This window comes from Neolamprologus multifasciatus, chromosome 1, assembly GCF_963576455.1.
Source record: "Neolamprologus multifasciatus chromosome 1, fNeoMul1.2, whole genome shotgun sequence".
Taxonomy (NCBI): Eukaryota; Metazoa; Chordata; class Actinopteri; order Cichliformes; family Cichlidae; genus Neolamprologus; species Neolamprologus multifasciatus.
In genome coordinates this window covers 13,126,100-13,152,688 of record NC_140439.1, presented here as the reverse complement: position 1 = coordinate 13,152,688, position 26,589 = coordinate 13,126,100, and the positions used below count along the sequence as shown (strand labels likewise).

General features: G+C 40.2%; 1 protein-coding gene across 5 annotated transcripts in view; it reads left to right on the top strand.

The window, feature by feature from the left end:
* cdkl5 (cyclin dependent kinase like 5) overlaps positions 1 to 26,589 on the top strand; it is a 41,718-nt gene that overhangs the window by 11,115 nt on the left and 4,014 nt on the right. For 2 of the 5 annotated variants that reach the window (XM_085167464.1, XM_085167458.1), the window contains exons 4-19: positions 8,776 to 8,821; positions 8,900 to 9,036; positions 9,423 to 9,543; positions 9,835 to 9,894; positions 10,795 to 10,885; positions 13,271 to 13,373; positions 15,613 to 15,699; positions 16,167 to 16,247; positions 16,385 to 16,560; positions 18,965 to 19,806; positions 20,033 to 20,373; positions 21,735 to 21,836; positions 22,164 to 22,269; positions 22,419 to 22,551; positions 24,661 to 24,766; positions 25,148 to 25,309. In XM_085167464.1, the coding sequence (XP_085023590.1) occupies positions 8,776 to 8,821; positions 8,900 to 9,036; positions 9,423 to 9,543; positions 9,835 to 9,894; positions 10,795 to 10,885; positions 13,271 to 13,373; positions 15,613 to 15,699; positions 16,167 to 16,247; positions 16,385 to 16,560; positions 18,965 to 19,806; positions 20,033 to 20,373; positions 21,735 to 21,836; positions 22,164 to 22,269; positions 22,419 to 22,551; positions 24,661 to 24,766; positions 25,148 to 25,309 (2,694 nt within the window). The remainder of the gene's footprint in view (positions 1 to 8,775; positions 8,822 to 8,899; positions 9,037 to 9,422; positions 9,544 to 9,834; positions 9,895 to 10,794; positions 10,886 to 13,270; positions 13,374 to 15,612; positions 15,700 to 16,166; positions 16,248 to 16,384; positions 16,561 to 18,964; positions 19,807 to 20,032; positions 20,374 to 21,734; positions 21,837 to 22,163; positions 22,270 to 22,418; positions 22,552 to 24,660; positions 24,767 to 25,147; positions 25,310 to 26,589) is intronic. The other 3 variants (XM_085167472.1, XM_085167480.1, XM_085167489.1) reach the window with 3 other exon arrangements.

The window sequence follows — 26,589 nt, the reverse complement described above, 5'->3', positions numbered from 1 at the left end:
AGTGGATGGAATAATAAAGGCAGACTACCTCCAAATTTTTAAACTTCAACCCAAATCAAGAACTAGATGGTTGAAACTTGGACATAGTTGTATGTTCCAACAGGAGGACAATGATCCCAAACACATTAAAAAGGGTTCTGGAATTAATAAATCATTCACGTTAACATAGGCTTCTGGAATGACTTTCCCAAAGCTCTGACTTCAGCTCTACTGAGAATGTTTAGAATATAACCAACTAACTGTGCCAAGAAGAGTGGTCAAATATCCAGCCAAAATTATGCAGAATTATTGAAGGTAGTTTATGGCTACCAACGCATCTGCTTGACTTACAACTTGCTAAAGGATATTTAACCAAATATTAATGTGAGTGTATCCATATATATGTGAGCCTGTATGTATACTTATAACCCTTTGTGGATGAGAGGAAATGCAAAAAAAATTCAAACTGCACTCAATTTCTTTTTCTTTCCTTTTTTTTTTTTTTGGTGAATGTGGTGACTGTGAATGTATGACTGCAGCTGTAGTTAACGAAAAAAGTGCAATATTTGCCTCTTAAATAAAGCAGTACTTAATGTAAAAGCAAATTTTGCTACTGTTAATTCAAATGATTACGGTAATTTCTTATGAATGACAATTGTGTTACATAGTACTTTGTTCACAACCACTAGTTATTCATTAATAAAAACGGCACCTAATGTCTAACCCAACTTTGTCTAAAGTGCTTGTCGAGAAAGTGGAAACAAAAATCCCTTAAATGGTTTTAAGAAAATGTCTTTTATTTGTCTAAGACTGATGAGCTTGATGTTCAGAAAACATGATTTTCAGTCAGTGGTTTTAATTAGTTTTAGTTAGTGTGATTGTTTATTTACTATTTTTATTTATTAAACCTTTAAATTCACAATATAGTCTTCTCCTATAAATCTCACCTCTTTTCACATGGCGCAGTACAATAACCAGACAGCCCATGTGAAAGTACGATACAGACACAGTGGTTTGGATTGATAGTCAAGTATTTTCCATTCGTCTTTTCAGATTTTTTGTATTTTATGTGTTCATTGATCAGGCTTATTTAGGGCTTTTCCAGGCTTTGGAATCAGTCTTTGGCAAGTTGACTGCTGGTATGCCGAGTGGAGCACTGATGTTTTAGAAAGCAGGAATAATGCTGTCAGCTACAAACAATGCAGCTCTTCAAGCACATTAGTCAATAAACTTGGAAGCAATCTTGGGATATAAAAACATCTGTGGATGAATCAGCATGTTACAACTGAACACAAACACACACACATTGGTATCCTGGCTTGGTCAGAGAGGAATGGGGTTAATGGCGGATTACAGCAAATATTATGAGCACCTGCATTCAGACATTCATTAATAAATGGACATTAACGAAGAGTTTAATTACACTGAAACTAACAAAGGGGGCCCTTTTTGATCAGCACTGATGTGGTTTACATGTGAAACAGATTGCTCCACGCTGTGCCTGTTGAAATAAATTTTCTGGGCTTTCTTTAATATAAACACTAAAGCAAATTTAAAGATTAAAGAAGCTAAATTGCACATTGTTTTTAAAGACACTTTACCCTTAGATTTGCAGAAACATTGAAATTGCCATCTGTTTAGTGACAGTTTAAAGTTACTTGACCTCCTTATGTGTTTGGATTCTATGTGTGTATAATTTGTACTTTTTTGATATTGTCAGTGCACACAGAATAGTTTTGTGGCTATTTTGTGATTTTTTTTAAATCGTCCTCAATGTTTCGGTTGTTTTTAACAGACAGATAATTTAATGTTTTTGATAACTGAATGTTTAAAGGCAGACTTAGCATTGAGTACTCAGGATTGGTTGGTGTTTTCCCTGTAGTCCATTTTCCTACATACCATACAGTCTGGGCATGTTTCATCCAATATAAGTCCTGTGATTATGACGTCCTTTCTTTGCTGTGCTTCATAAAACTTTCAAAAAAGCCATAAATTATACATATTGAGTGACATTCTGAATATGCACATACTTGCATTCTGAGAACATGAACAAAATGACACTGTAAGTAGAACACAGTGGTTAGGCAGGAAGTTGAAATTCAAAGAGGGACAGATAAAAGAGAAGCTAGAAGAAAAATCTGGGAACCAGATGTATTAACATGCAGGATGCAGCTGAATGTAAATTTGGACAGCGCCTCATCTCTTAAACATATTGGCCTGTTGTGGAGGAAGGTTTAGTTCTTTGGCTCTTTGTACTGTCTTTGTGCTCTAAAGGTAAACCCTGCATTTGTGAGAGAAATGTTTGTCTACCCGTTATGGCTACGGTCACAGAATCCTAATATGTCTAAGACACACAGAGAAATGCCAAAGCATAGTAAATCCCAGTCAAATTAAAATAAATCTTTTTGGTGGCTGTAGCTAAAGAGGTAAAGCAGGTAATCTACTAATCAGAAGGTGACTGCTTCAGTCCGCATGCCAAATATTTTTGAGCAAGATACTAACCCCAAGTTGCTCTGATGCATCCATCAGAGTGTGAATGTTAGAAAGAAAGCACTTACGTATAGAAAAAAGTGGTTGGGTGAATGAGCCGAGTTGTATAAATGTGCTTTGAGTGCTTCAGTAGAGTAGAAAAGCACTGCATACAGTAAGAACCAGTCCATTTACCATTTACCAGTAAATTACTTTCCACTGGTTATTGGTACTGTTTGTATTATTGTATGCACTTTAGTCAGACACAGAGTGAGAGACAGAGCAGGAGAGCAAAATACCACTAGAGCATAACCATTACTCTCCAAGGTTTATTGTACTGTATTGATTACTCCATAAAACCATTCTGAGTCATTAACTTTTAATTAAATTTGATGTGCATAAAATATCTGAGGGACTAGTGAGTGATAATAGTAGGGATGGGTATCGTTTAGGTTTTATCCGATACCGGTGCCAAACCGGTACTTTTGAAACGGTGCCGGTGCTTAAACGGTGCTCAAACCGGTGCTTAAAGAATGGAAAACACAAAAGTGGTCCAAAAACCTCTCATGTTCAGCTGTTTTTTTGTAAAAAGATAACAATGTTAGCCTTTTCTGCAGCTATGGGGCATATATGGTATCATTCTTGGCTGGAAGCAGTGCTTAAACAATGGAAAAAAACACAAACTTTGTCCAAAAACCTCTCATGTTTAACTGTTTTCCACTTTTTCTTTGGTCATTTTAGCCTTTTTGGCCAGGGTGAAGGGAGTATCTGCCATCAAACAAGAAGACAGCTGCATGTAGCTATGATGGTGTTTGCTGTTCACCTTACATGCATTAATGTAATAACGTGGTTAGCCTACTCAACGTAAATTACACACGAACAACATTAAGCTACTCACGCAGAGAAGAACGGCTGCTGCTGCCATCATCATCCGTCATCATTTCTGCTACACTGGCAGGGCTAGAGGCCAGGACTCTCCTCTTCGGGTTTTTGGGGGATGTTGCTAATTCCGGGTCCGATAACAGGCAACCCACAAGCAGTAGATGTGCTCGGTGTGAGGTCTCGCAGCAAGCTATCAAATACGGCGCATTTCTCGGCTTTAAAAAAAAACACTATGCGTCGCCAGGTGTTTCATCAGATTTGAGGTGTTACCTTCTTTGACAGTATCACAGTATCAGCTTAAAGCACTTGTTGCAGCTGCTGACTTTGCATCTTTTGCTGTGAAGTACAGCCAGACTTTTGACCGCTTCGCCTTGGACATTTTTAATCTGTAGCTCTGCTCTAAAAGAACGTACGTACCTGGACCCGCCTACTATTCTCGGAAACTTAAAATGATTGGCTAGAATCTAAAGTGTATCATTCCATACCAGTTGGTGGCGGTAATGCACCTTTCAGTTGTTTGCCAACCGCCAATACAAATGTAAGGAAGAAGAAAGTGTACCACAGCTCAGGAAAAAAAAAGCACCGAAATAAAGCACCGAAATGTGCGCTGATTTTCGGTCTGGTTACTACCGTTTATGTCAGAACCGGTACCCATCCCTAGATAATAGTGACTTTTAAATTCCAAGCGTTCTATATGCATTTTTTTGGTGGTAGAAAACAAGATATGAGCTTAACAGTAAAGGTGACCCTAACTTAATGCACAGAGGTGAAAATACCACCTAACTTAGCTAATATTTTAGCTTTACCATCAGCGTACTCGTTCTGCTGTCGAGTCTCATTGGCAGGCTTGTTCAGTATCAGAGCTCACCTCACAGTATGCCTGCCTACATAGGCTATGACAATGTTCAGTCTTTATATTAATTTATTATAGCCATGATTTTAAAAGATGACCTTTCTTTACACCGTGAATTGTGCGTGTGTGTGTGTGTGTGTGTGTGTGTAGCTCACAAAGTCGACTCTGGCACAAGAACAGTTAATATTTCCATGCTTGCATAGAACAGTTAATAACATAGCATATCTTTAAAATTCAGTATTTTTCTGTCACAGACTTTTTTTTCTTTCTTTCTCTGGACCACAGATTTGTTGTTTTCAGCAAATCTCCATTTCATAAGAAATTAAATACCAGCTGTCAAAGTGTGGGTATGTTAAACTGGGTATTGCTTCCCTTCCTCTGGGTTACTAAGAAGTGACATGTGACATGTTTCTCATTTATATAACAGTGTAGGGATTCATTTTCACACACACTTGGAGCCAAAGATTCAGACCATTGCAATAAAAGCTTTTTAGCTTTGCTGCAAGAGAGCAGTTATTTTTACTTTTCTCAGCTGGAAGCAGGGCAAAAGAGAAAAGGATAGCTGAGGGAGAGAGACAGAGAAGCAATGTGTGAATGTGTGTGCGTGCATGATGGAGAGAAGGAGATGCAGAGGGATGTATCGAACAGGGGACTACGCTGATGGTAAATGGGTCACCCTGTTAGGAGTCTACAGCAGACCTGCGTGTAGTTAAGAGAATCATGCCTGCAGGCTGTGTGTGCTGGGCTAAAACCTTACCCGGTGACACGGTAACTGTACAAGGAAGGAATTAAATGCATTTTAAATGTATATTCATGTGTAAATTATATATGCTTCACCTCACGGTATGCATTTGATGGCACATATAATTAGTCTAGTGAACGTGCGCCAGCGTTTGTGCAATGTTCCGCCACTTTATGCAAGTGTTTTTATTAGCGTATGTGGGTGTGTGCATAGAAGCTTGTGTTATCTTGAATTTGTGTTTTTGGAGTGACAATAGCACAACCTACACAGCCAGTGTTTCCTGGTGCCTATACAGTATTTCAGTGCAGTGCTGGAGGGCTGAGAGGACTTGTTAATTAATTACTGGTAGGCGACCAGCAGAAAATTCATCAGTGACTCTTTGATAATTGATTACTTGTTTAAGTGGTTTGTCACATTACAGTCCCATTCATTTACTGGTTATAGATTCTCACACGGGTTTTACTTGAATTTCTCCATTTAAAATCTTTGTGATCAGAACCTGATGTGTTAATTTCACTTTTCAATGCAAGTATTTTGAAAGCATAATAATAATTGTAAGAAAAAGAAAAAGCTAGAAAACTAGAAAACAAAAAGACATACATTTCTCAGGAAATTTTGAGTGTCCCAATGCACCAGCTGGCCATGAAGACGTCACTACAAGTAAGAGCTAACCAAATAATAGCTTTGGGGAAGCTGTAAGACATTTTAAGGTCAAGAATTAGGTAACCAAACATAAATAAATAAATGAATGAATAAATAACCGTGGATTAAAAAAAGAAACAGGTGTGGAATGGTCATTAGAATATGAAAGGAATTTTATTCTGAAAGTCTAAATCTTTTGCAGGCATCCTGTTTTCACAGTAGTAGTCATAATTGAAAGAATAAAACCCACTATCCTTTTCAGCCCTGAAAAGAAGCTTTACTATTTGCAAGCTTTTATTTTGACAGTCTAGTAATGAGAAATGAGAAATGAGAGACAAAGTGTAGACATTGTTCATCAACACCCCCCCCCCCCCCCCCACCCACCCCCCGTCATGTCCAAATGTGAAGGAGACAGGAAAGAAGCGTATTAAAATGGAATTTGGTTATTGAGTAGGTCTTATTTTGAAAGGCCACATTTTTTTAAACATATCCTGCTTAAACCACTATGGCATCCACACAATAGTCCATTATATTCATGCATTACTGTAGCGAGTTTACGTCACAAAATGAAGTACCTTGAGCCAACTGTTCTTGTGATTTGGTGCTATATAAAAAAAGAATTGAATAGCTCATTATATACAGAAGAGCCAGCATCATTTATGAGCCCCAGCAATTGGCTGCAATATTTGTTGTTTGCAAGCTTTTATTATGAAGGACACACTTTGCTTAGAGTCTGATTTTGAAGGTGAATCAAAATTTAGACAATCTAGATCATCTTCCCTCTCTTTGCCATCCTTACAGCAACACTTATTCAGTCCAAATGACATCCTGATGTCCTTGCTGTAGATCCTGATGAGATATATCAGTGAGTCAATGTCTCACTTGCTCCTGGCATACAGCTTGATGCCATCCATGTACAGGAGGTGGCAGATGGTCATTCAACTCCTGAATGTGTTTCTATAACCACTTGCTGTGATGAGCTGGCTGAGGGTGTTGAGGCCTATACAGCACAGCAGCGGGAACAGTGTATCACCTTGATATAATCTGAACTTTGATGGTGACTTGTGCAGTTGGCATGGAGTTGTTGTCTTCCAGAGATTCATTCAGTACCTGATGAAGGCTATTAGTACGCCATTAATCTTTTATAGCACCAAACACTCCAGTAGTCCATGTAAGGCACAGGCTTTCTTGTAGTCAGTCCAGGCAGTGCTCAGGTTGGTCTGCCTGGTCTTAGAGTCTCTGGCTCTATCGGTGAAAGGGTCTTTGGAGAGCAGGCCGTTTGTTCTTTTGAACTCTACCTCTCTGCTTTATCTCTTCAGACTAGTAGCCAGATGTGTGAGACTCTGTTTGGCAGTTTTGAGAGCCTCAGTTACGGAAATTTTGTACTTATCCATGGGCTGCTGGCAGTGGGGATAGTAACTATGGCGGTGTTAACATCGTCAGATAGGATTTTGCCCCAGATGTTGTACAACTGTCTTGAGTCTGGCTAGTCTCGACTTGAGTTGTCTCCTCGGGATCCTCAGCTCACTAACTCACTCACTGCTTCCTTCTTTTGACGGTAAAGCACTGAGCTATCGGCTGCTTCTTGGTCAGCATGACCTTCTGCTCATCCATAGGTTGTACATCTTGGGTCAGGGGGGCATTTAAGCTTTGCTTTTTTATGTACTTTGTGTGACTTGTTTAAATCAGCAGCAGCAAATTAGCAAAGGTGAGGCTATTTTGGAATGTGCTGACATATCTGTGGTTTCAAAGGTAAATCAGTGCAGGTCAAAGAGCCCACACATGAGCACAAGTATCATCAGCGCTTTAGATATTGCTACCACAGAGCTTGAAATGTCCCATATGGTGCATGGCTGCTGGTGTGTGTGTTTTTGTCTGTCTAGTAAACACTGTAAAGCTCCCAGTTTGCTCTTCAGATTTTTCCCCCCCTTGGCTAAAATCTCTAACTTTACTCAGAGGATTAAGTGCTGTCAGAGCTGTAAATCCTTGTTGTTTCATTTCATTTGCCTCTCATGTAAAAATCTCTAAACAGACAACTTTGTACTGAAAAAACACACAGGCAGTGTTTGTGTGAGCAAAAGCACTACAAATGACGCGTAGCTCATCATCACGCTGGCTTTTCCCCACACTGAGGCCAATTCTGTTGCCTATTCCACAGAAAACAAAAGAACAATAGCAGGACACAAGAGCGGCCAAGGACACTGCCCAGTATGTTGTAATTCTCATAGAGCCTCTGGGTATAGCATCAACACCAAATAGACAAACAATGTCATGTTGACTGCAACAAGACGTTTTGCTTTATGTTGTGACATGCACAACATTTGCTTTGTATCATTTTATTTGAGGTAACACATGTTGAGAGACACCGTATCACTAGTAGTTTAGCTTCAACACAGACGCTAAATAGAACAATTAATGCATGCAGCGAGAAGGACTGTGCTAGAGTCATGGAGATTCCACTTAGGCCTGGTGTTTGATTTTCAGTGAAAAAAGTCAGGCTGTTGCATTATATGACTGCAATATTATTGTATGTAGGGGAAATGTAATCACCTAGCATCAAACAAGCTGGCGCACATGTAAATCACTGCGTTTACCTCTGAAAAATCATGCATTTTCCGTCCAATAGCCTGCCCCATCCATACAGTGCAGAGTCAAACAAAAAGGAGTTCCTATGGTATAGACTGAGGGTCCATCCTTTTGCAGTAGTTGCTAAGAGGCTTTTTAAAGTGTGCTGCTGCTGGGCCATGGCAGTCTAGCAGCAGCAAAAATCTCTGCGCTTGTGTTGTAAAAATTCAGCAAGGTCAATCAAGCAACCTGCAAGAAGCTGATGGAGGCCTAAGAGCGTTTTAGCTATGCCAAAGAAGTGCTGTTTTGTCTATCCGTGTGTATGTGCGCACTTGTGTGCATGTGTGTGAGAGAGAGATAGCCCTGAGTAAAATAACTGAAATGAGAGCACCAGCATCGCTTTTGTTTTGGCACTGCCACGGCAACTTTTCCTTCTTAATGTTAGGAGTGGGCAGGAGTGGAATTTAAATGTCCTCTCTCTTTCTTTTTACCTTTTTTTGTCGTTGTTGTTCTGCAGATACTTTCTATTTCTTACTTCTTCTTTGATCTTAATGGTCTTGTGTCATATAGGTCTGGTTGTTGAGGTGTTTGTCTTTGGCTTGGTAAGTGGTTTTATTTGACTTTTATCCTCATGTCTTCACAGGAAACCAATGAGCTGGTGGCGATTAAGAAGTTCAAAGACAGTGAAGGTGAGTGGAGTGAGCCAGGAAGTTAGGAGAGGAGAGAGGAGCTGCTGTCTAATTTCTGCTTCTTTAATTTCCGAACAGAAAATGAGGAGGTCAAAGAGACCACTCTTCGGGAGCTGAAGATGCTTCGGACACTGAAGCAGGACAACATCGTCGAGCTGAAGGAGGCTTTTCGGAGGCGGGGGAAGCTCTACCTCGTCTTCGAATATGTTGAGAGGGTCAGTTCAGCGACTGCGTCGTTATCATTTGACTTCACACACGTTCCTCCTCTCTGCTCTGCCGTATCTAGATTCCTAGCCCACTTCTAAGTTTCAGGATGTTGAGACTGCTCACTTAAGCATTAAAAAGTGTCGCCATGGCAACATATGAACTATGCTGTTGGTGAGTAATGGTATTCCCCACTGTGTTGCCAGGGTACCCGGCCAAGTGTTTATTTTATGACAGGTTTTATTTTCATGCTGTACTCTAGTCATTTAGAATGGTGTCCCCTCTCACCCCCTGTCAGGGCTAAAATACAAAAAAGAAACAAAAAAGAAATTAAAGGTTAACATCATTTATATTTTTAGAGCACACTTTCTAACAGGGAATTTCTTGCACCTTGCAGAATATGCTGGAGCTACTAGAGGAAATGCCCAACGGTGCTCCGCCTGACAAAGTCCGCAGCTATATTTACCAGCTCATCAAAGCCATCAACTGGTGTCACAAGAATGAGATTGTGCACAGAGGTGAGGAAGTGTCACCCGGTCTAATGTCACATCTGAAAATCACACTTTTGTGATTCAATAATGATTCAAAAAAGGAGGAATTCAGTTCAAATTATGCTGTTTTACACGAGCATGTTGGTTGAGCCTTTCCACACATCAAGAATAGTTTTCTAAGACAAAGTACTGTCATAGGAGGGAAACTGAACCTGAAGTAGACCTTCAGCTCTCTGCAAAAAATGTATATTGTTGTCTTGTATTCATGTAGTAGGACAGCATTTGAAGCATATTGTTAATGCCTCATTTTTCTTCCAGATATTAAACCAGAGAACCTCCTTATCAGCTCCGAGGATGTTCTCAAACTTTGTGACTTTGGTGAGTCTTCTTCGGTTTTTTACAGCAGCCAGCCATGTGTCACGGTGCTGTAAGGATTTAGAATCTGTGTGCAAGGCAGTAAAAACTCCCAGACCACACACATTTTGCTGCTCGAGTGATGATAACTGCTTTTAAAATCAAGCAAACTCTTTAACGCAGTAAATCGCTTTCAGCTGCCGAATGATTGTGATTATTTGAGTTTTTGCAGTTATCTCTGTGATTGCATTGTGCCCAGTTTGGTTTCTTGGGCTTAGTTCGGTGTGAAAAATCCCACCATTAATATGTCACCTTATAAGTTGTATATCAGAAGGATCAATTCTGCCATTTGGGAAGCAGCCAAGCAGCATTATAAAGTGCAGCCTGCTGGGTTTTAACACAATTAATCCGCCAAAGAAGTCCAATTAGTGAAGCACCTATTTTCTCTGTAAAACACTAATAAAGTGCATTGATATGACACGTCTTTGCCATTTTACTGTTTTCCAGGTGCGTGTTTTACATTAGCGTCAATATCAGCAGGGTCACATGGTTAGTTAGCATTGCATAATTGGCTAATGCAATGCTATTTAGTCAGCTGGGGTGAGATTTGTTTGTTATTCACTGTTGGAGCTGGCGTTCTGTTTATTGTGACTTTTTTATGATTAAAATGGACTCTCTGTATGACACTTTTCCAAAGCACAGTCTCCAACTGCCTGCAGTGACATAACTAATTAGTTTGATCACATGGGAAGTCCGTGTTGTTACTAAGCTGTCCAAATTACTTGAACACTGAGAGTCCTTTTTTGTTTTTAATTGATCTTTGAAAGAGTCTAAATTGTATATTATCACACTTCAATGTGATGGCTGTGTAACATATAGAATCAGGTGTACGGGATTTATTGAATATCTGTTACTCTGGCTCAGGTTTTGCTCGTAACCTGTCTGAAGGAACAGATGCCAACTACACTGAGTATGTCGCCACAAGGTGGTACCGCTCACCTGAGCTGCTGCTGGGGTGAGTTCCTGTGTGTGCATCTGCGTGTGCATGTCTGTGCATACATGTATATATATGCAGGAGCTGAAGTGAGAAACATGAAGCGAAGGAAAGAGCACAGAGCACAAGATATGTTTCTGTGTTTTTCCACAGAGGGTATCAGAAGTTTTTCTCTTGTGATACCACCATACCTTAAACAAAATAACACAGTACTGGTCTCATTTTCTCAGCTAATACTCATTCCTTTTTGCATTATATGTTTAATGTATCAGCTCGTGCCTACAGCCTGACACGAATAAATGAAAGCAAGTTATAGCAGAAATCTTATTATATCAAAGCAGCTTTAAACAGAGATCTCATCTCATTACAAACTGAGGCCAAACTTTCCAAAGATCCCAAAAATGTCCAGCTGCATTTTCTGGAACGAAGAAGAAGAAATGAACACGATTTTAATCTGTTTAAACAGGAGGCCAGTAAAAATAGACTTAAAGTGTCTGGGCTAATGTGAGACTTATTTTATTGCATATGTACCAGCATGCATTCATCAGCATGAATAAAATGTACCAAGAAAATATCCCCGACACCATTAACAGGTGGGAAGGATCCATGCTTTCATGATGTTTATGTCAAAATACTACAATCTGAATGTTGCAAATCAATCTTCTGTTCTAGTGAGTTCATGTGAACTGTAGCCTACTTTTCTTGTTCTCAATGACAACCAGTGTGGTCTTCTTCAAGATTCAGCATATTGTGAGATGTTCCTCTGCATACGTTGTTTGTGGTTATTTAAGTTACTATCAGCTCTAAGCAGCCTTGCCGTTCTCCTCTGGTATAAACAAGGGGGTTTTTGGTGAGAGAGCTGCTGCTCAGCATTTTTGGACCACTCTGTAAACCCCAGAGATGTTTGTGTGGCAAAATCCCAGAAGATCAACAGTTCCTTAAACATTTTTCCCTCATTCTGATGCTCAGTTTGAAATTCTGCAGCTCGCCTTGACCATGTCGACGTGCATAATTGCTTTGAGTTTCTGCCATGCGATTGGCTGATTAGATATTTACATTAACAAGCAGTTGAATAATTTTTTTCCTAACAAAGTGGCTGATGAGTATGTGTAAAAGACACTGGAACTATAGATTTTTTTCCTTTTAGAGTGAATCAATTGTCCAAGCAGCAGGCAAATCAATAAATATAAAAATCTTGTAAAATTACTCTTAAAAGAAAACTATTAATGGATGTTCAGAAATGAAGTCTGTGCTTTCACTGTGTCTGCAAATAGGCTGTTTTTGTTTCCTTGTAAAACGCGGGCTCTCTCTCAAACAGCTCAAAAACTGTACTGAACACGATTTCATCTTTTTAATTCGTCCTATATTCTTTTATAATTTAATGAAAATTGACAAACCAATTTCATTTTTAATTAGTTCACTACTGAAAGCAATGTATTCATTCCGTTCAGTCTAAGAGACCTCAGCTGTAAAAGCTAGTTAAATATGATTCGACATGCTCTATATCTGGACTTTTACATGACACAAACACTCCCAATTCCCCAGTAAGTCTAACTGGATTGTGTTTATTTGGGTTTTATTACATCTGGGCAAATATAATAAACATTACTGCATTATGCTGAATAAAAGTTGACAAAACACAAAAGTTGACTGATTGTTGCCTGTATGATAAATGTCACCTACTTAGTGAGCTCTAACTGCATCTCTGTGTGTTTTTGAGCACGAAATTAAGCTAACAAACCATTTTTTTTAATGTAATTTCACTGCTAAAATTTTTCATTTCATTTCTTTAATTCAGATGGCTGAAAAAACAGTCAGTGATTCATCTGCTGCATTATGACATGAGCCACCATGCGCACACCATACCCACAGATCAAATTTCACTTTCCTCGTGGACTTCTCTTGCCGATGTTGTTTTGGTGCTTTTGCTGCATTTAATGTCCATTCTAGCTTGGAGACAGCTGAACGTCATCTAGCCTCGGTTCTGTAGCCTGATTTAGTAAATGCCCTGGAACATTTATTGAGACAGCGTTTGAATGCCGCCCACTCAAATACTCTCTCCCTCCAACACCACCTCTCCTCTGCTTCTCTGCTGCCAGATCTCTCACCATTTCTCACCAGACTTCTCAGCTCTGTTCCCTCAGAAATGACCATCTTCTTTATGAGCTTCTCCATCAGAAAACACAACATCGATCGTTTTATTTTAATTGCACCACCTCCGTGAATTCTGTCACCCCCGCCCCGCTGTCATCCCTCTCATAATCGTCTCCTCTTCATTCGGGGACTTGGTTTTTACCCTTTTTCCTCGCCATTTTCATTTCCTCTCTCATTATTATCACCCTACCATCTAATTAACGAGGTCTTTTTGCTGATGATTACATATTTGTCTGTTTTTCTCCGTCTCAGGGCTCCTTATGGAAAGGCGGTGGACATGTGGTCGGTGGGGTGTATCCTCGGGGAGCTGAGTGATGGACAGCCCTTGTTTCCAGGGGAAAGTGAGATTGATCAGGTTGGTGAGCCGAAACAAGGGTGAAGCGTATAGCTAATTAAACAGGCTGACTGAAAAACGGAAATAGCTTTTGATGTAAATAAATCAAAATCTCACATTCAAAGTCCTACTGTGTGATGTTTAAGGTGGGCTGACAGGTTTTATCTATTTATTTCAGATTGTTATTAAGGGAACGGGCATTCATAATCTTTCATTGACGCTTATGCACCTGACAGAATGCCCACTTTGGTTTCTTCTCTGATATAATAAAACAAAAGAAGAATTACTGAGAGTCCTCTTGTAAAAATTACAGTTACAGGGGCTTTTTTGGACTTCACACCTGGGCAAGAGAAATTTCTATTGTGTTGTCGGAAATAAAGCAACTGGGAGACAACAGAGCGAGCGGGTGGAGATCTCAGAGATGGTGATGAGCGCTAATTTTGGAAATTTAATAGCAAGTCAAATTAAATTTTATTCATCCCCAAATCACAAGTTTGTCCATCAGAGCTCTGAGATCTGTGCACCAGAAGAAACGGTCTCTCTGTTAGCTTGCACACAACCCATCAATATATCGAAGAAAGAAAATGTATTAACACAAATAATCTGTCTCAGGCCTGCCCTCAAACACTTTATGGATTATGTGTCCAATTTGCCTTTCCAACAAGTTTAGTAGGAAATTTATGGAAACAATGTGCATCACTTTCAGGTCAGTGCACCTGGGCTGGTGCTCTCATTTAAAGCACTTTCGTTGATTGGACAGCATGCTGTGTTTAACCATCTAACAACAGGTGTATCATTTATGATACTGTGGTTTTGAGTTTTTGTAACCTCTGATGAAGATCTAAATAAATTGTACACTATATTTCTAAGCAATAACACCCAGAAAGAATTATAAATATATATACATATATATGAAGTGTTATACTGAGTGAAATTGAGACAGATATAAAACAACAGATGATCATGTCTTAATGATAAATTTAAATCACCAAAAATGAAACACGGACTTCTTGAACAGGTTGTTCCAGCCAGTGTGTTTTATAGTTTATGCAATAGTTCCATTGCTCCGAAAGGCACCAACACCACAAACATGGTCAACAGGTCAAGTTTGGTGAGTTGAATTATCAAAGGTGAGGCTTAGCAGAACGCTATCAGCTGCAGCTGTTGCCTATATTAGCAAAACAGCTATCATTTATAAAGTGAAGACGGTATTTTATCCAGCTCCTTTATTCACCGTAACCTGACACAACCATAAAGGGATTTGTCTCCTTCCAGGATTGAACTGGGAAACTGTGCTTATTAGACAAATGTGTCTATTATTATACCACTAAATATTTACCACACACAGTTTTTAAGAAAAAGCATTTTTTATATCAGGGTGTCAACATACTTTTTTAAAAATTGCTGTTAAATTGAGTTTTTACCCAGGACTGAAGAGAAACTAAGGGGCAAGGGGCAGGAAGAAGAATCACCAGCACCATTATAGTCTGGGAACACGGGGCTCAGGGGCCCAAAGTTTAATCAGAGCCCAGAGTGTCCCAGCAGATCATCATATGCGTCAAGATGATCAAAATGATTCAAATCACCTGTCAGCTGTATTGCGGTTGAGCAGTGTGTCGTTTATATGTATGATACTGTAAAATATAAATCCATGATATATGGCTTTAGTGTTTCCTGTCGGTTTGATTTTACAACTCACATCTTTAACATTTCGCTTTCACCGCTCACGTGAACATTATTTTACTGGGCAGAAAGCAGCTGCTGAAGATTGTGCTGAATCAGGTTGACGAAGAGTGTGATTGGTTTAGCAGACGTTCACCCCTCCAGAGAAACGAAAACGTTCCTCCTTGTCTAAAATGTGCACATCGTCAGATTTGTTAGGTAATAAAACATCGCTGTTGGAAATGTGTAACAATAAAAAACTATAATGGAGAACAAAATGAGCTCATCATCTGTTCCCTAGTTGTGCTGCCACCTTCGATCGTGTTACATGATCTTCATCGGTTTGCCCGGCTGTCACAGAAATGTGCTGTAGATGCTCTGCACTGTTTTTTGAAGCTTTGGAAACTCCTTGTCCACAAATACATCTTGAAGTGAGATTATTTGTGTGGGATTAACTGCTGTTTACAAAGTCAAGAATGAACTTTGATGCTTGAGATCTGCATATATCTTTTACAGACTTGCGTAAATATTAAAAGAAAAAGAATCATTTATGGTAGGTGGTGTTTTTAATGATATTTCTCTCTTTTTTTGTCGCCAGCTTTTTACCATTCAGAAGGTTTTGGGGCCACTTCCTGCAGAACAGATGAAACTCTTCTACAACAACCCTCGATTTCATGGAATCAGGGTACAAAATACTAACTGTGCTTGAATTCTTCTCTACTTTTTCATCTCCTTTCTCCTCGCCCTCCTCTTCTGTTTTTTTTTTTTTTTTACCTCCTTTCCTTCTATCTCAGCTTTGTGTCAAATCTCTCTCTCTCTTTTGTGGCAGTGTTCCCAGCACCATGACTGAGTGGATTGCTATGACTCATGAGATAGGTGGTTGGTGTTCAGTTTAGCAGCAAAAGAAAATGCCCCAGAGGGACGATCAGGACTTGTGTGTGTGCTTGTGTGTATGCGCACGCTTTGTAGTTTGTTCAGCGTGATCCGCTGATAGATTTCTGTGTGATTTGAAGTGAGAGCTCCTTTTTGTTTTTTTTTACTGGCAGCTACATAAACTGTGCATTGGAAATCGTAATAGTAGTCTTTAATGCACAGAAAGTTTGCGTTGGTTATGAATTTGATCCAGTGTTTGTGTCTTTGTGCTTCTGCCAGTTTCCATCAGTTACTCATCCTCAGACTTTGGAGAGACGTTACCAAGGCATCTTGAGTGGTTTGATGTTGGATTTGATGAAGGTAAAATGCCAAGAAACATTCCAACTCTCACACAAGAATAAGAATTATTGATTAGACTGCTCTATCGTATATGAAACCTGAGACAGGGGTCACTAAAATGCATCATTCCCTTTACGTGCATGTCTTTTTCCAATCAGAATCTGTTGCTGCTCAACCCTACTGAGCGTTACCTAACAGAGCAGAGTTTGAACCATCCAGCCTTCCAGCCTCTGAGGCAGGCAGAGAGAGAGAGGCCTCCGCCTGCTTCTCCCAACCCGCCACGCTCCTCCAAGAGAAAAACACACCATCATGGAGAGAACACGGTTCCTACAAGGTTAGACAGCAATCCTTTACTTCAGGCTTCTGTCTACATGCGGTCATCTTACAAAGCCCCGTTTGGATGTCTCTGTGTTAACACTGGAACTAATGCTGTGTTATAGTGATGGACTTTTCATCACATCTAATGTCAGATACTGTATCTGTATCTTGATGTATCTGATTACATCAAGATTTAGTGTTTCTTTGTTTTTTTAAAACCAATGCTGTTTTAGTGGAGGGTTTTTTTTGTTTGTTTATTCTTTTCTTTTTTTATCCCAGCCCAAGTTGAAAGCTGAAAACCCAGTTTAGCTCACTGAGTTGAGCAGGCAACCACATGCCATATGGATGAGAGTGGCCAGCCTGGGTTCGAGTCTGACCTGCAGCACTTTGCTGCATATTTTCCTCCTCTCTCTCCCTCTGCTTTCCTGTCATTTCTTCCCTGTATCTGTCAATAAAGGCCAAAAATAAGAAATTGATCAGAACCACTGACAGAAACTGCAGTGTTAATTTATGCACAACTCTCTTTAGTTTCTGCATTCCCTTTTCAGCCATTCTGCTGAAGATTTGCTGCTGTGCTTGTGGTTGTTGTCATGTTGGTTGACCAGGTTTGCATCGGGCTATCAGACCTCAGGTTTGACTCCTGATTACTTTAGTATACAGAGGAGTTCATGGTTGTTAAGACTGTAAAACAAGCTCAACAAGCACAAATCATCACCACTACACCACCGTGCTTGACAGTTAGCATAAAGTGTGTTTGGTTTTCTTCAAATGTGGCGTTGTGCATAACGACTAAACATCTCCAATTCGTTCTTCTCTGTCCAAAGGACAGCTTCAGAGGTCTTTGTTTAGATGCGACTTTTCAAAGCAAAGCTGTGCTGTCGTGTTATTTTTCGAGACAGGAACCTCAATCTTGGCACCATTTCCTATTCAGTCAACTATTCAGTCTGTCTAATTGTAGTGTCGTGAACTTTAACCTGCTCACAGAGGGCTGTAGAGTCTAAGATGCAGCTCTTGGGTTTTCTTGAAATTCTCTGAGAACTGCACAGTCTGACCTTAGAGTGAGTTTGCTGGGATGTCCACTCTTGGCAGCTATCTGAAATGTTTTACACTTGTGAGTAATCTTTCCCACTGTATAGTGATGAAATTCAATTAGTTTGGAAATGGCCTTATAAACCTTCCAATACTGATGGCCAGAAACTGTTGTTACTCTAAAATAACGCTTAAATGCTCGCACCTTCTGATGTTCAGTTAATCAAGTGCATTTCATTAGACCCCGGCTGCTACTTACCCTACGAATTCCTATGGAAGCAGTTTGAGTGTATTTGGCTTTTTGAACACTGTATCTGCATTTTTATTTAGTTTTTCTTAAACAGATAATGACACAGTGTCATAGGCCACATGTTCTAGTTCATCTGGGGTTGTATTTATCTAATTTTAGATATTTTTTGCTGTCATTTTAATATGTTTGTCGGAAACACGTCTCTCTCGTAAATGAGACATTGAGTCTCAACCTGTGTTCATAAAAGTTAAATTAAATAAGTAAATAAACCTGTCCTGATATATAACACTTCACTGGCTTTCATTTTCACACGACTGTATTTTATAACTATATAAACAATGCTTTTGTGAGATAACAGAATATTTTCTTTCAACGCATCTGCTCAGATTCTTTCCTCGTTGTTCTCTTCTGCTTCTTTTTTTGCTTTTTTTTTCATTTGGGACTCAAAAAGATACATCAAAAATAAGTTATTATCATTATTTTGACTCACTTGTAGATGTGGAACTGAAAAATATTAAACAAGCTCTTCGCCTCAAATTGTATATTTTAGATTAAAATGCTCATCTAAGGCTTGATAAGCTCGTAACATTTTAATGAAAGAAAGGATAACAAACAGAATCAGAGTTTGCAAGAATAGTTGTACTTTACATAGACTACTTTGGTTCTGACACCATGCTGACAGGAAAATCATATAGATTGATTTAATAAGATGCTTTTTCTGGTGCTTGAAAGTTACACTTTTAGTTCTCTGACCAAGATACAGCTCTCGATGATGGATCATCAAGGCATATAAAACTACATCAAACTAATAAGCCACGAATCAAGGTCTTAGAAACCGGACAGATCAGTGTTGTTTTTTGTTTTGTTTTGTTTTGGGGGAGGGGGGGGGGTTGGGGGGGGGGGGTTTGGGGGGGGGGGTGAAAACATTTTTTTTTATATATTTTTAAAGTAAAATACTATAACTTTTTGTAATGTCATATAGGAAATGCTTCCACAAGCACTTTAATAAACGGTTGTAATATTTGTATAAGAGATTATTTTCAATTTAAAAACATAGACTGTCATATCCAGATGGTGTTTTTGGTTTACAGCAGTAAATATTAGAACGCCATGCTAAACGGCCCTCCCTCTGCTCCTACAGGAGTCACACTAAGAGTTCAAGCCGTCGTTCCAATAGCAAAGAATGTTCCAGCCTCCCTCGCCACGGAGACCTCCATCACCTCGGGAATGAGAGTTTTCTCAACGGCAACAAACCGGCACCATCCAGTTTAAGTCCGACTCTGCACCCCAAGGGCCAGTACATGTCCCAGACTCTTAATCGTTCTATCTCCTCCAGCAAAGATCTGGTTAACAACAACCTGCCACACCTGCTCAGCCCCAAAGAATCCAAAAGCAAAACAGAGTTTGATTTCAACTTGGGGCCCTCCCCGAAGTTGCCGGACCAGGGACATGGGGTAAAGTATGGCCACGGCAAACCCAGCTCCTCTCGCTCTCAGCAGCAACAGCAGCAGCAGCAGCAGCAGGTCAGTCGGCACACTTTCCTGGAAAACAAAACTAACACCCTACAGTCTGGGGCAGAAAAACAACACAGTCGACACGCCCACAGTATGGCCGACTCTGCCCACGGATCCATGTCCTCATCCTCTAAGAGCTCAGCGTCCTATCTCAGTCTGTCCAAGAGCCACAGCGGACTGAGCGATGCCAAATCTGTGGGGAATCTCAGCGACGGTCGACTCCACCTGGATGACCCAAACTCTAACACGACAGCTGGGGTGGGACCCAGTGCCCGCTTCTTCCCTGCCAGCTGTTTAGACCTCAACACCCCTTCAGGTCCTTCTGGGCCTCCTGGCAGCCCCTCTACTCGACACAGTGATCGATCTGGACACAGCCCTGCCTCTCGTAGCAGCGGCAATGCCCGCATGGAGAGCAGCACGCTGGACTCTTCATCCAGGCACAAATCCAGACATAAATCTTTAGTGCCAGGTAGGTTTCATTCAAGTCTATTCATTTTACACTTTAAAAGCTTTCAAAAAAAAAAAAAAAAAACGAAACACATCATCACAGTGGATTCCAGCAAGAAAAACAAACAAGGAAATTAAAAAAGATTAGCCTGATCACTTCAATTAGTTTGGTCAGTTAAATAGTAGAACACTTGTAACTGTTCACTTCTTATCGCTCTGCTAACTTTGACTTCTTTTCTCATCTCCAGAGGACGCTGGTGCTCCGGAGCTCTTGGACCCAGGAGGACCTGGGATGCCCTCCACTCACACTCTGCCTTCCCCTCACGAGTCTTATCATTACGGCCTCGGCTATACCTCGCCTTTCTCCTCTCAGCAGCGGCCACAGCGCCACTCCATGTACGTGAGAAGGGAACGCCACCGACCACACGGAGTGGAGACGGCGATGGCGGGCTTGCCTCCGCCGGGGCAGGCGATACCAACACGAGCCAGTAGCCTGCAGCTCCTCTCCCCACAGCTGCAGCACAGGACCACCCTCGCTGGACACTCAGTGAGTTCTTCGAGGGAGGACTGCACGGACGACATGACGAGGGTTAGTGGCAGAAAGTGCCTCGAACGTGGTGGGATTGAGTCTAAAATAGCAACAGACACACAATGAAAAGCTTAAATTAGGGTGCATTATGTTGAATGGTGACAGCAGTTTTTGTAGTTCCCCACACACTTCCCCACCAATCTGTAAAACCAACACCAGTCATCGCTCATAAGGATTTCTAAACACATTGCCATTCTTTATGCCAGAATTATCTGACCAGGATCTCTCCACATTTTAACGACCCAGTCCAGAGTCCTCCAAAATTAAAAAGAACTAAAATTGCTGTTTGCTGCCCCACTTTTAAACACATTTGTCCTAATGCTAGTACAATTAATTAAACAGCAAACCACAAACAAGGTTAAATGGTGCATTTCAATGACATGAATTAGTTCAGAAAGCACCTTTCAGACACTAAGCTTTGATAACACTAAAATGGGTGAAGTGCAAGAACTATTCACCCCGATATATTTGTCAAGAAGGGACAATAAATAAGCCGTATGAATATTTCAAAAGAGCTTTGTGTCAGACTGTCAGCATGCTTATTCCTGCTGTAAACCTGGGTATTTAATAGGAGCCTCTGTGGGGGTTGACTCACTTTTGGAGTCCGATCCAAGTGGCCATTCGAGGAACTGTTTTTGGTGTTTCCAAACAGGCTGCCGCTTACTCATGTACAATAGAAATAAGTCCTAAACACAAGTAAAATTGCCCAAAACACACAAAATTTCAACCTCCACAGCAATAGTGGCACAATAACGCATAAATGATGTGTCAAAAATTGTTTTAAAAGGGATGTTGACAGTGATTGGAAAGCACTAAGGTCAGCAGAAAAGGCAGGTGAGGTGTTGCTCATTCGTAAAAGACTTTGACATTTTAACTTAACTTCTCGTGAGATAATGGGAGGTGGGTGCAGCGTCAATGTTTTAACTTTTCAGTAAGTGCTTGAAAACCTTTTTCTGTTTCCCAAACACGATCACTAAAGCTCTGCGTCTGCAGTTTAAAAGCCCGTCTGAAGGCAATAATAACTGGGGCTGTTTTCTTGGAATTGTTCTAAGTTACAGAAAGATGATGGAGGATGAAGCAGGTTGGTGAAAAATCACACAGAGACAAAATTACAGTTCCTGAAATGTATGAAAGCTCATCCGCGGAAGATATTAAACAATGGAAGCGGAACAAAGGGTGAAATGTTCCTTTGTTATGTGCACTGACTGTCTGTGCGCGTGTGTGTGTTTATGAGTATGGGTGTTTCATGATTTGATGTGCGTGTGTGTGTAGGAAGTGTCACTGTCTCGCATTATCATTGCCACTGCTTCATGCTGCTTCTCCAGTCTGCTTTGACCTGCAGCTGTCCGTCTTCTCAACAGAGTGAGCAGTCCCCTAAAGACATGAGCCACCCTTGTGCCCCCATCAAAGACTCTACGCGGGACAACACTGCTGCTTTTCTTACACAGCGCTCTAAAAACGAGGTCCGACCCCCCGACTCCTCCCTGTCTCCAGCCAGTTCAGCAAACACAGAGAGTAGCTCTTCTGACTGCTTTTCTTTTTGTGTTCCTACTTAAGCCAACAGCTTCACTGCACGTTGTCGCTGGTATAAATGTAGCCTCACTGAAAAGCGCTAAGATGTCCTGAATGTTTGTGTTGTAAGCCAGAAAAGACTGTGATAGCTAATGATAAGGGATGAAGTGAGATTAAACAGGAATGTCGCTTAAAACGAAAAAGGCTGAGAAAAAAAATTGTATGTTCCTGTTTCCCTGTGTGTGTTCGTGGGTCTGCACGATGTGTGCACTCTTTAGGTTGGCATGTACCACGACCCTCATGTTGAGGACGGAGCTTCCTCCAAGGAGAACCGGATGATCTTCACTGAGTCCATGCCTCGGAGAGTAGGGAGCTTTTATCGAGGTAAGGAGCAAGAAATAACAGTAAAACCTGTATGGTTCCTCTTTCTTTTGTTTATTATTTTTTTGACACAAAGCAGATCAAAGATCACACATTTATCATATTTAAATGATCAAAAACAGTCATTTCCACCTCTCGTTGTTTCGCCTCAGTCCCTTCTCCCAGGCCAGATAACTCCTCTTTCCACGACGGCGTCGGCCAGAGTCGAGGGCCAGTCGTACCCATTGTACCCGGAGACCCTGTCGCCATGGCCAACCACTCCAAACGCCAGACTGCTTTTGACTGGTGAGAGTTCATTTGTAGTCTTTATGTGGCATGTTGACGCAGCAGTGCAGTAACTGTAGGAACAACAGTGGATTAAAGAAACATGAACAACTTTTAAATTGTTAAGCCTGCTGTTAGAATTGTGCACGTCCAGTACAGAGTGTGTCAGACGTGCAGGACATTAATGGATGAAAACGTTTTGTTTTGGTTTTTTCTTCTTTATAGTTTCCTTCCCCGATCTGAACATCATCCCTGCTGTTAAAGTGTCTGACTTTTTTTTTCTCGCTGTTACATGACAGTGTGTCATTAACACCAATTAAGATCTATTGTTCAGACTCTGTGCTGCTGCACTGAATACATATAAACTCTTTATATATATGATGGGTTATTCCATGAGATTGTCACATTTATTGAGTTGGGTTTTTTTTAAGATAACTAATTCACTAATAAAATCTGTACTTGCAGGTGTTCTATATACACTTACCAGTCACTCTGTTTAGCTGCTCATTAATACAAACATAAAATCAGCCAATCACATAGCACCTTAGTGAATTTAGGCATGTAGATATGATCTGCTTAAGTTCAAACTGAGCATCAAAGTGAGGAAAAAAGAGGATTTAAGTAACGTTGAATGCTGTATGGTTTTTTTTTTGAGCATTTCAGAAACTGCTGATCTACTCTGATTTTCCCACACTGTCATCTCAAGGGTTTGCATAGATCCAAAAAAGAGAAAATATCCAGTGACCAGCAGCCTCTGGGTGAAAGAGCCTTATTTGTGTAAGAGGTCAAACAGCTTCAAGGTTACTGGAAAGCAACAGTAAATCCAAAAAACACGCATTACAACCAAGGCATGCAGAAGAGCATTTCTGACGCTTGAAGCAGATGGACTACAGAAGCAGAATACCACACTGGGTGCCACTCCTCCCAGCTAAGAACAGGAAACTGATGCTAGAGTTTTCATAGCCTTACAGTTGAAGAGTGGAAAACGCTGCCTGGTTTGATGAGTCTTAGTTTCTGCTGCAACCTTTGAATTTTAGGGTCAAACTTTGGCATAAAAAGATGAAAGTGTGGCTCTATCCTGCCTGTCAATGGTTATGGCTGCTCATACTGGTGTAGAGATATTTTCTTGGGACCCTCTGGGACCCTTATTACCCTCAACAAAGCATTGTTCAAATGCCACAGCCTATCTGAGTAGACCATTTCCATCCCTTTATGACCACAGTGTACTCATCTTCTGATGGCTACTTCCAGCAGGGTAATGTGCCGTGTCACAAAGCTCAAAAAATCACAAACTGGTTTCTTTTGATATACCTTTATTAGTCCCACAAGGGGAAATTTCATAAGGCTGCCGACCTATTGCACGCAATGGCGACGCCATCTTACCCTCCGACCATACATACATTACACAAAACATCACATGGGGAAGACAGGTCAGAGAGGTATAACAATGGAAAATGCGCCACACGAGGAAAGATAAGGAGAAAAAAATAACTCCCCCCAGACTGAGCTCCAACAGGGAGATCAGTTTGAGAACAGAAAAAAACACCTCTGCACATAGCACATGGGAAAAAAACTCTTAATACACCAAAGAAGAGTTCTTAAATATGACACTGAGCTCATTGTACTTAAATGGCCTGCACAGTCACCCAATCTCAGTCCAATAGAGCATATTTGGGATGTAGTGGAACCATAGATTCTTATAATGTGCAACCAATGAACCTGTGATGCTATCATGTCAACATGGACCAAAATCACAAAACTGGGTTTTGCTTTGTTTATTCTTCAAGTGGGTTGTTTGTGGTGGCAGTGGCTACAGAAGAAGCCTGAGTTCCTCAGAAAGAGTATATTGTTTTTTACGTAATGACTATTTTATTCAGATTCCTTATTACAACATATTTTTTTAGATTTTCTGTTTCAAAGCATGAATAATTTGATTAAGTGTTTCCGTTTTCACATGCAGCTGGTTTGAAATTGTAAATCGTGAGGATTATTAAGTTAGACTCCTTTACTGTGCTGCATGTGTTATTTCATACTGTATAGTTTCTATGTATTACTGTATTATGTATTTTGTTTGCTCCCATGCACGTTATAATCCAAGTTATATGAAACGTTTCCACATTTGCCATGCAGGACTACTGCAGAAGCAATGGTCATGAATCCTCCAGAGCCTGCCAAAGAGAAGGAAAAGCAAGGCTTCTTCAGAGCCATTAAAAAGAAAAAGAAGAAGTCACAAATAGTAAGATTATTAATGACTTTTTATTAATAAGATTATTCTTGTCACCTGGTTTTTCAAATCAAATATTTGTATTTTGGTTCCATTGTGCTGTGCGCCTTTTGAGTTTAGCACGTACTGATTGTAAGGCAGAATCTGCAGTGTCAATATTTTCTTGCAAAAATGTTTCATATGAGCTTAACACTGACATCTAGGAAGATTAAAGGGAAATTCAAATTTATTAGAAAGCTCTTAAAATATCTTAAAGCAAAAGTTGCTCTGAAGTTTCACCGTCTCTTTTTTGCTTCCTGTTTATCACATATTCCTCCTACTCTGCAGTTATTCTTCTCTTGGATGTCAGAGATTTGTGTTTAGAGTTGTGGCTGTGCATCTTCTGCTCCACAGACCGACATGGAGGACGGGAGGAATCCCAGCATCAAGAAAAGCCTTTTTCCCCTCTTTAGCTCTAAAAATAGCTTAAAGCACAACTCAGCTGTCAAAGTCCTACCTGTAGTCGCCTCGCCTATGGTACAACACCAGCCTGCCGCGCCCTACCCTGCCTCACCAGTAATCTAACCCCGACGCTGTGGCTGCATGTTGACTTATTTTGCACTCACTGGAATGACCCAGTTTGAAATCCTCTCAGTTGACTGATTGATTGGCTAAAGAAATTTTTTTGCTGACAGGATTTCAAACACAAACATATATATATATATATATATTTAATGCTGCACGCTGTTTTCACATCCATTTTGTCTTGCTATAACGTTTGTCAAATGCATTCACGTTGCACTCACATTGCATCGTGAGACATTTCAACGTGCAGTGTGCTGTTTGTCAGGCCAGCGTAAGGCATCATTTTATCATGAGAGGGTCACGAACATGTTCAGCACACGAACACACACTCCTGCTGTAGAAATTACTGGTCTCTTTGCTATGTTGTGTAATAATGCTGAAATCATGAATAGTTATTTCATAAAATGTGCTCATTTAGCTCCTTTCTGAGAGCTAGATTAGGCTAACTAGCTAGCTTAGCAAGGCTGGAAACAGGGAAAATGGCAGATAATTCAACTTATCAGCACTTCCTAAAGGGAGCTGATTATTCTTTTCCTTATTTTCTGTTTCTTTACTTGTAGTGCACCCGGTTACATTTTCTGATAATGATGCTACTATGTGCAAATAATCCCTATGAGGTAAAAGCTTAGGCTAAACTTATAAATACAAATACTTATAGAATGGGTTTTTTTTTTTTAATTCTTTGATCTGTTCTTCTTAGTATGGTCAACTCAGCTAGACAGATATGGCGGTAAGCACAATAGCCCCACCCATTTTTTTAAGACTATTTGTTTGTAAAGGGCGACCAATCAGATGAAAGTTGTATTAAACTGAGGCGGAGTTAAAGAAGGAGGAGCTAAAACAGATTGTTTCAGACAGTGGATGAATAGAAGGGCTGCATGAGTGTACAATATACAATCAAATATTTTGAAGTAACAGTGCAAAACTACTCCTTATATAGTCCAAAAAATACAGAACTGTAATAAGGAAAAGAAGTACACTTTAAGTAGTTCTTATGTAGCCAACTGGTACATGAAGCTGAGTAATTCTGTATAAAGCGAAAAGAAAAAAGGCCAAAGATTTACTAGTTTCATTTTACCAACAGTAAGAATTTGCTGTTTGTCGCTGGTTTGTATCATTTTTCTTTTTGACCTTTTATGCAAACAAATGACCAACTATCAAACTGCCCAGTGATGAAATTAATTATTAGTTGCATCTCCAGTTTATATTAAAGCTTATCTAAACACACTCAGACACCAGAGCAGAGAGTTAAGCATTTTTTCATAGGACAA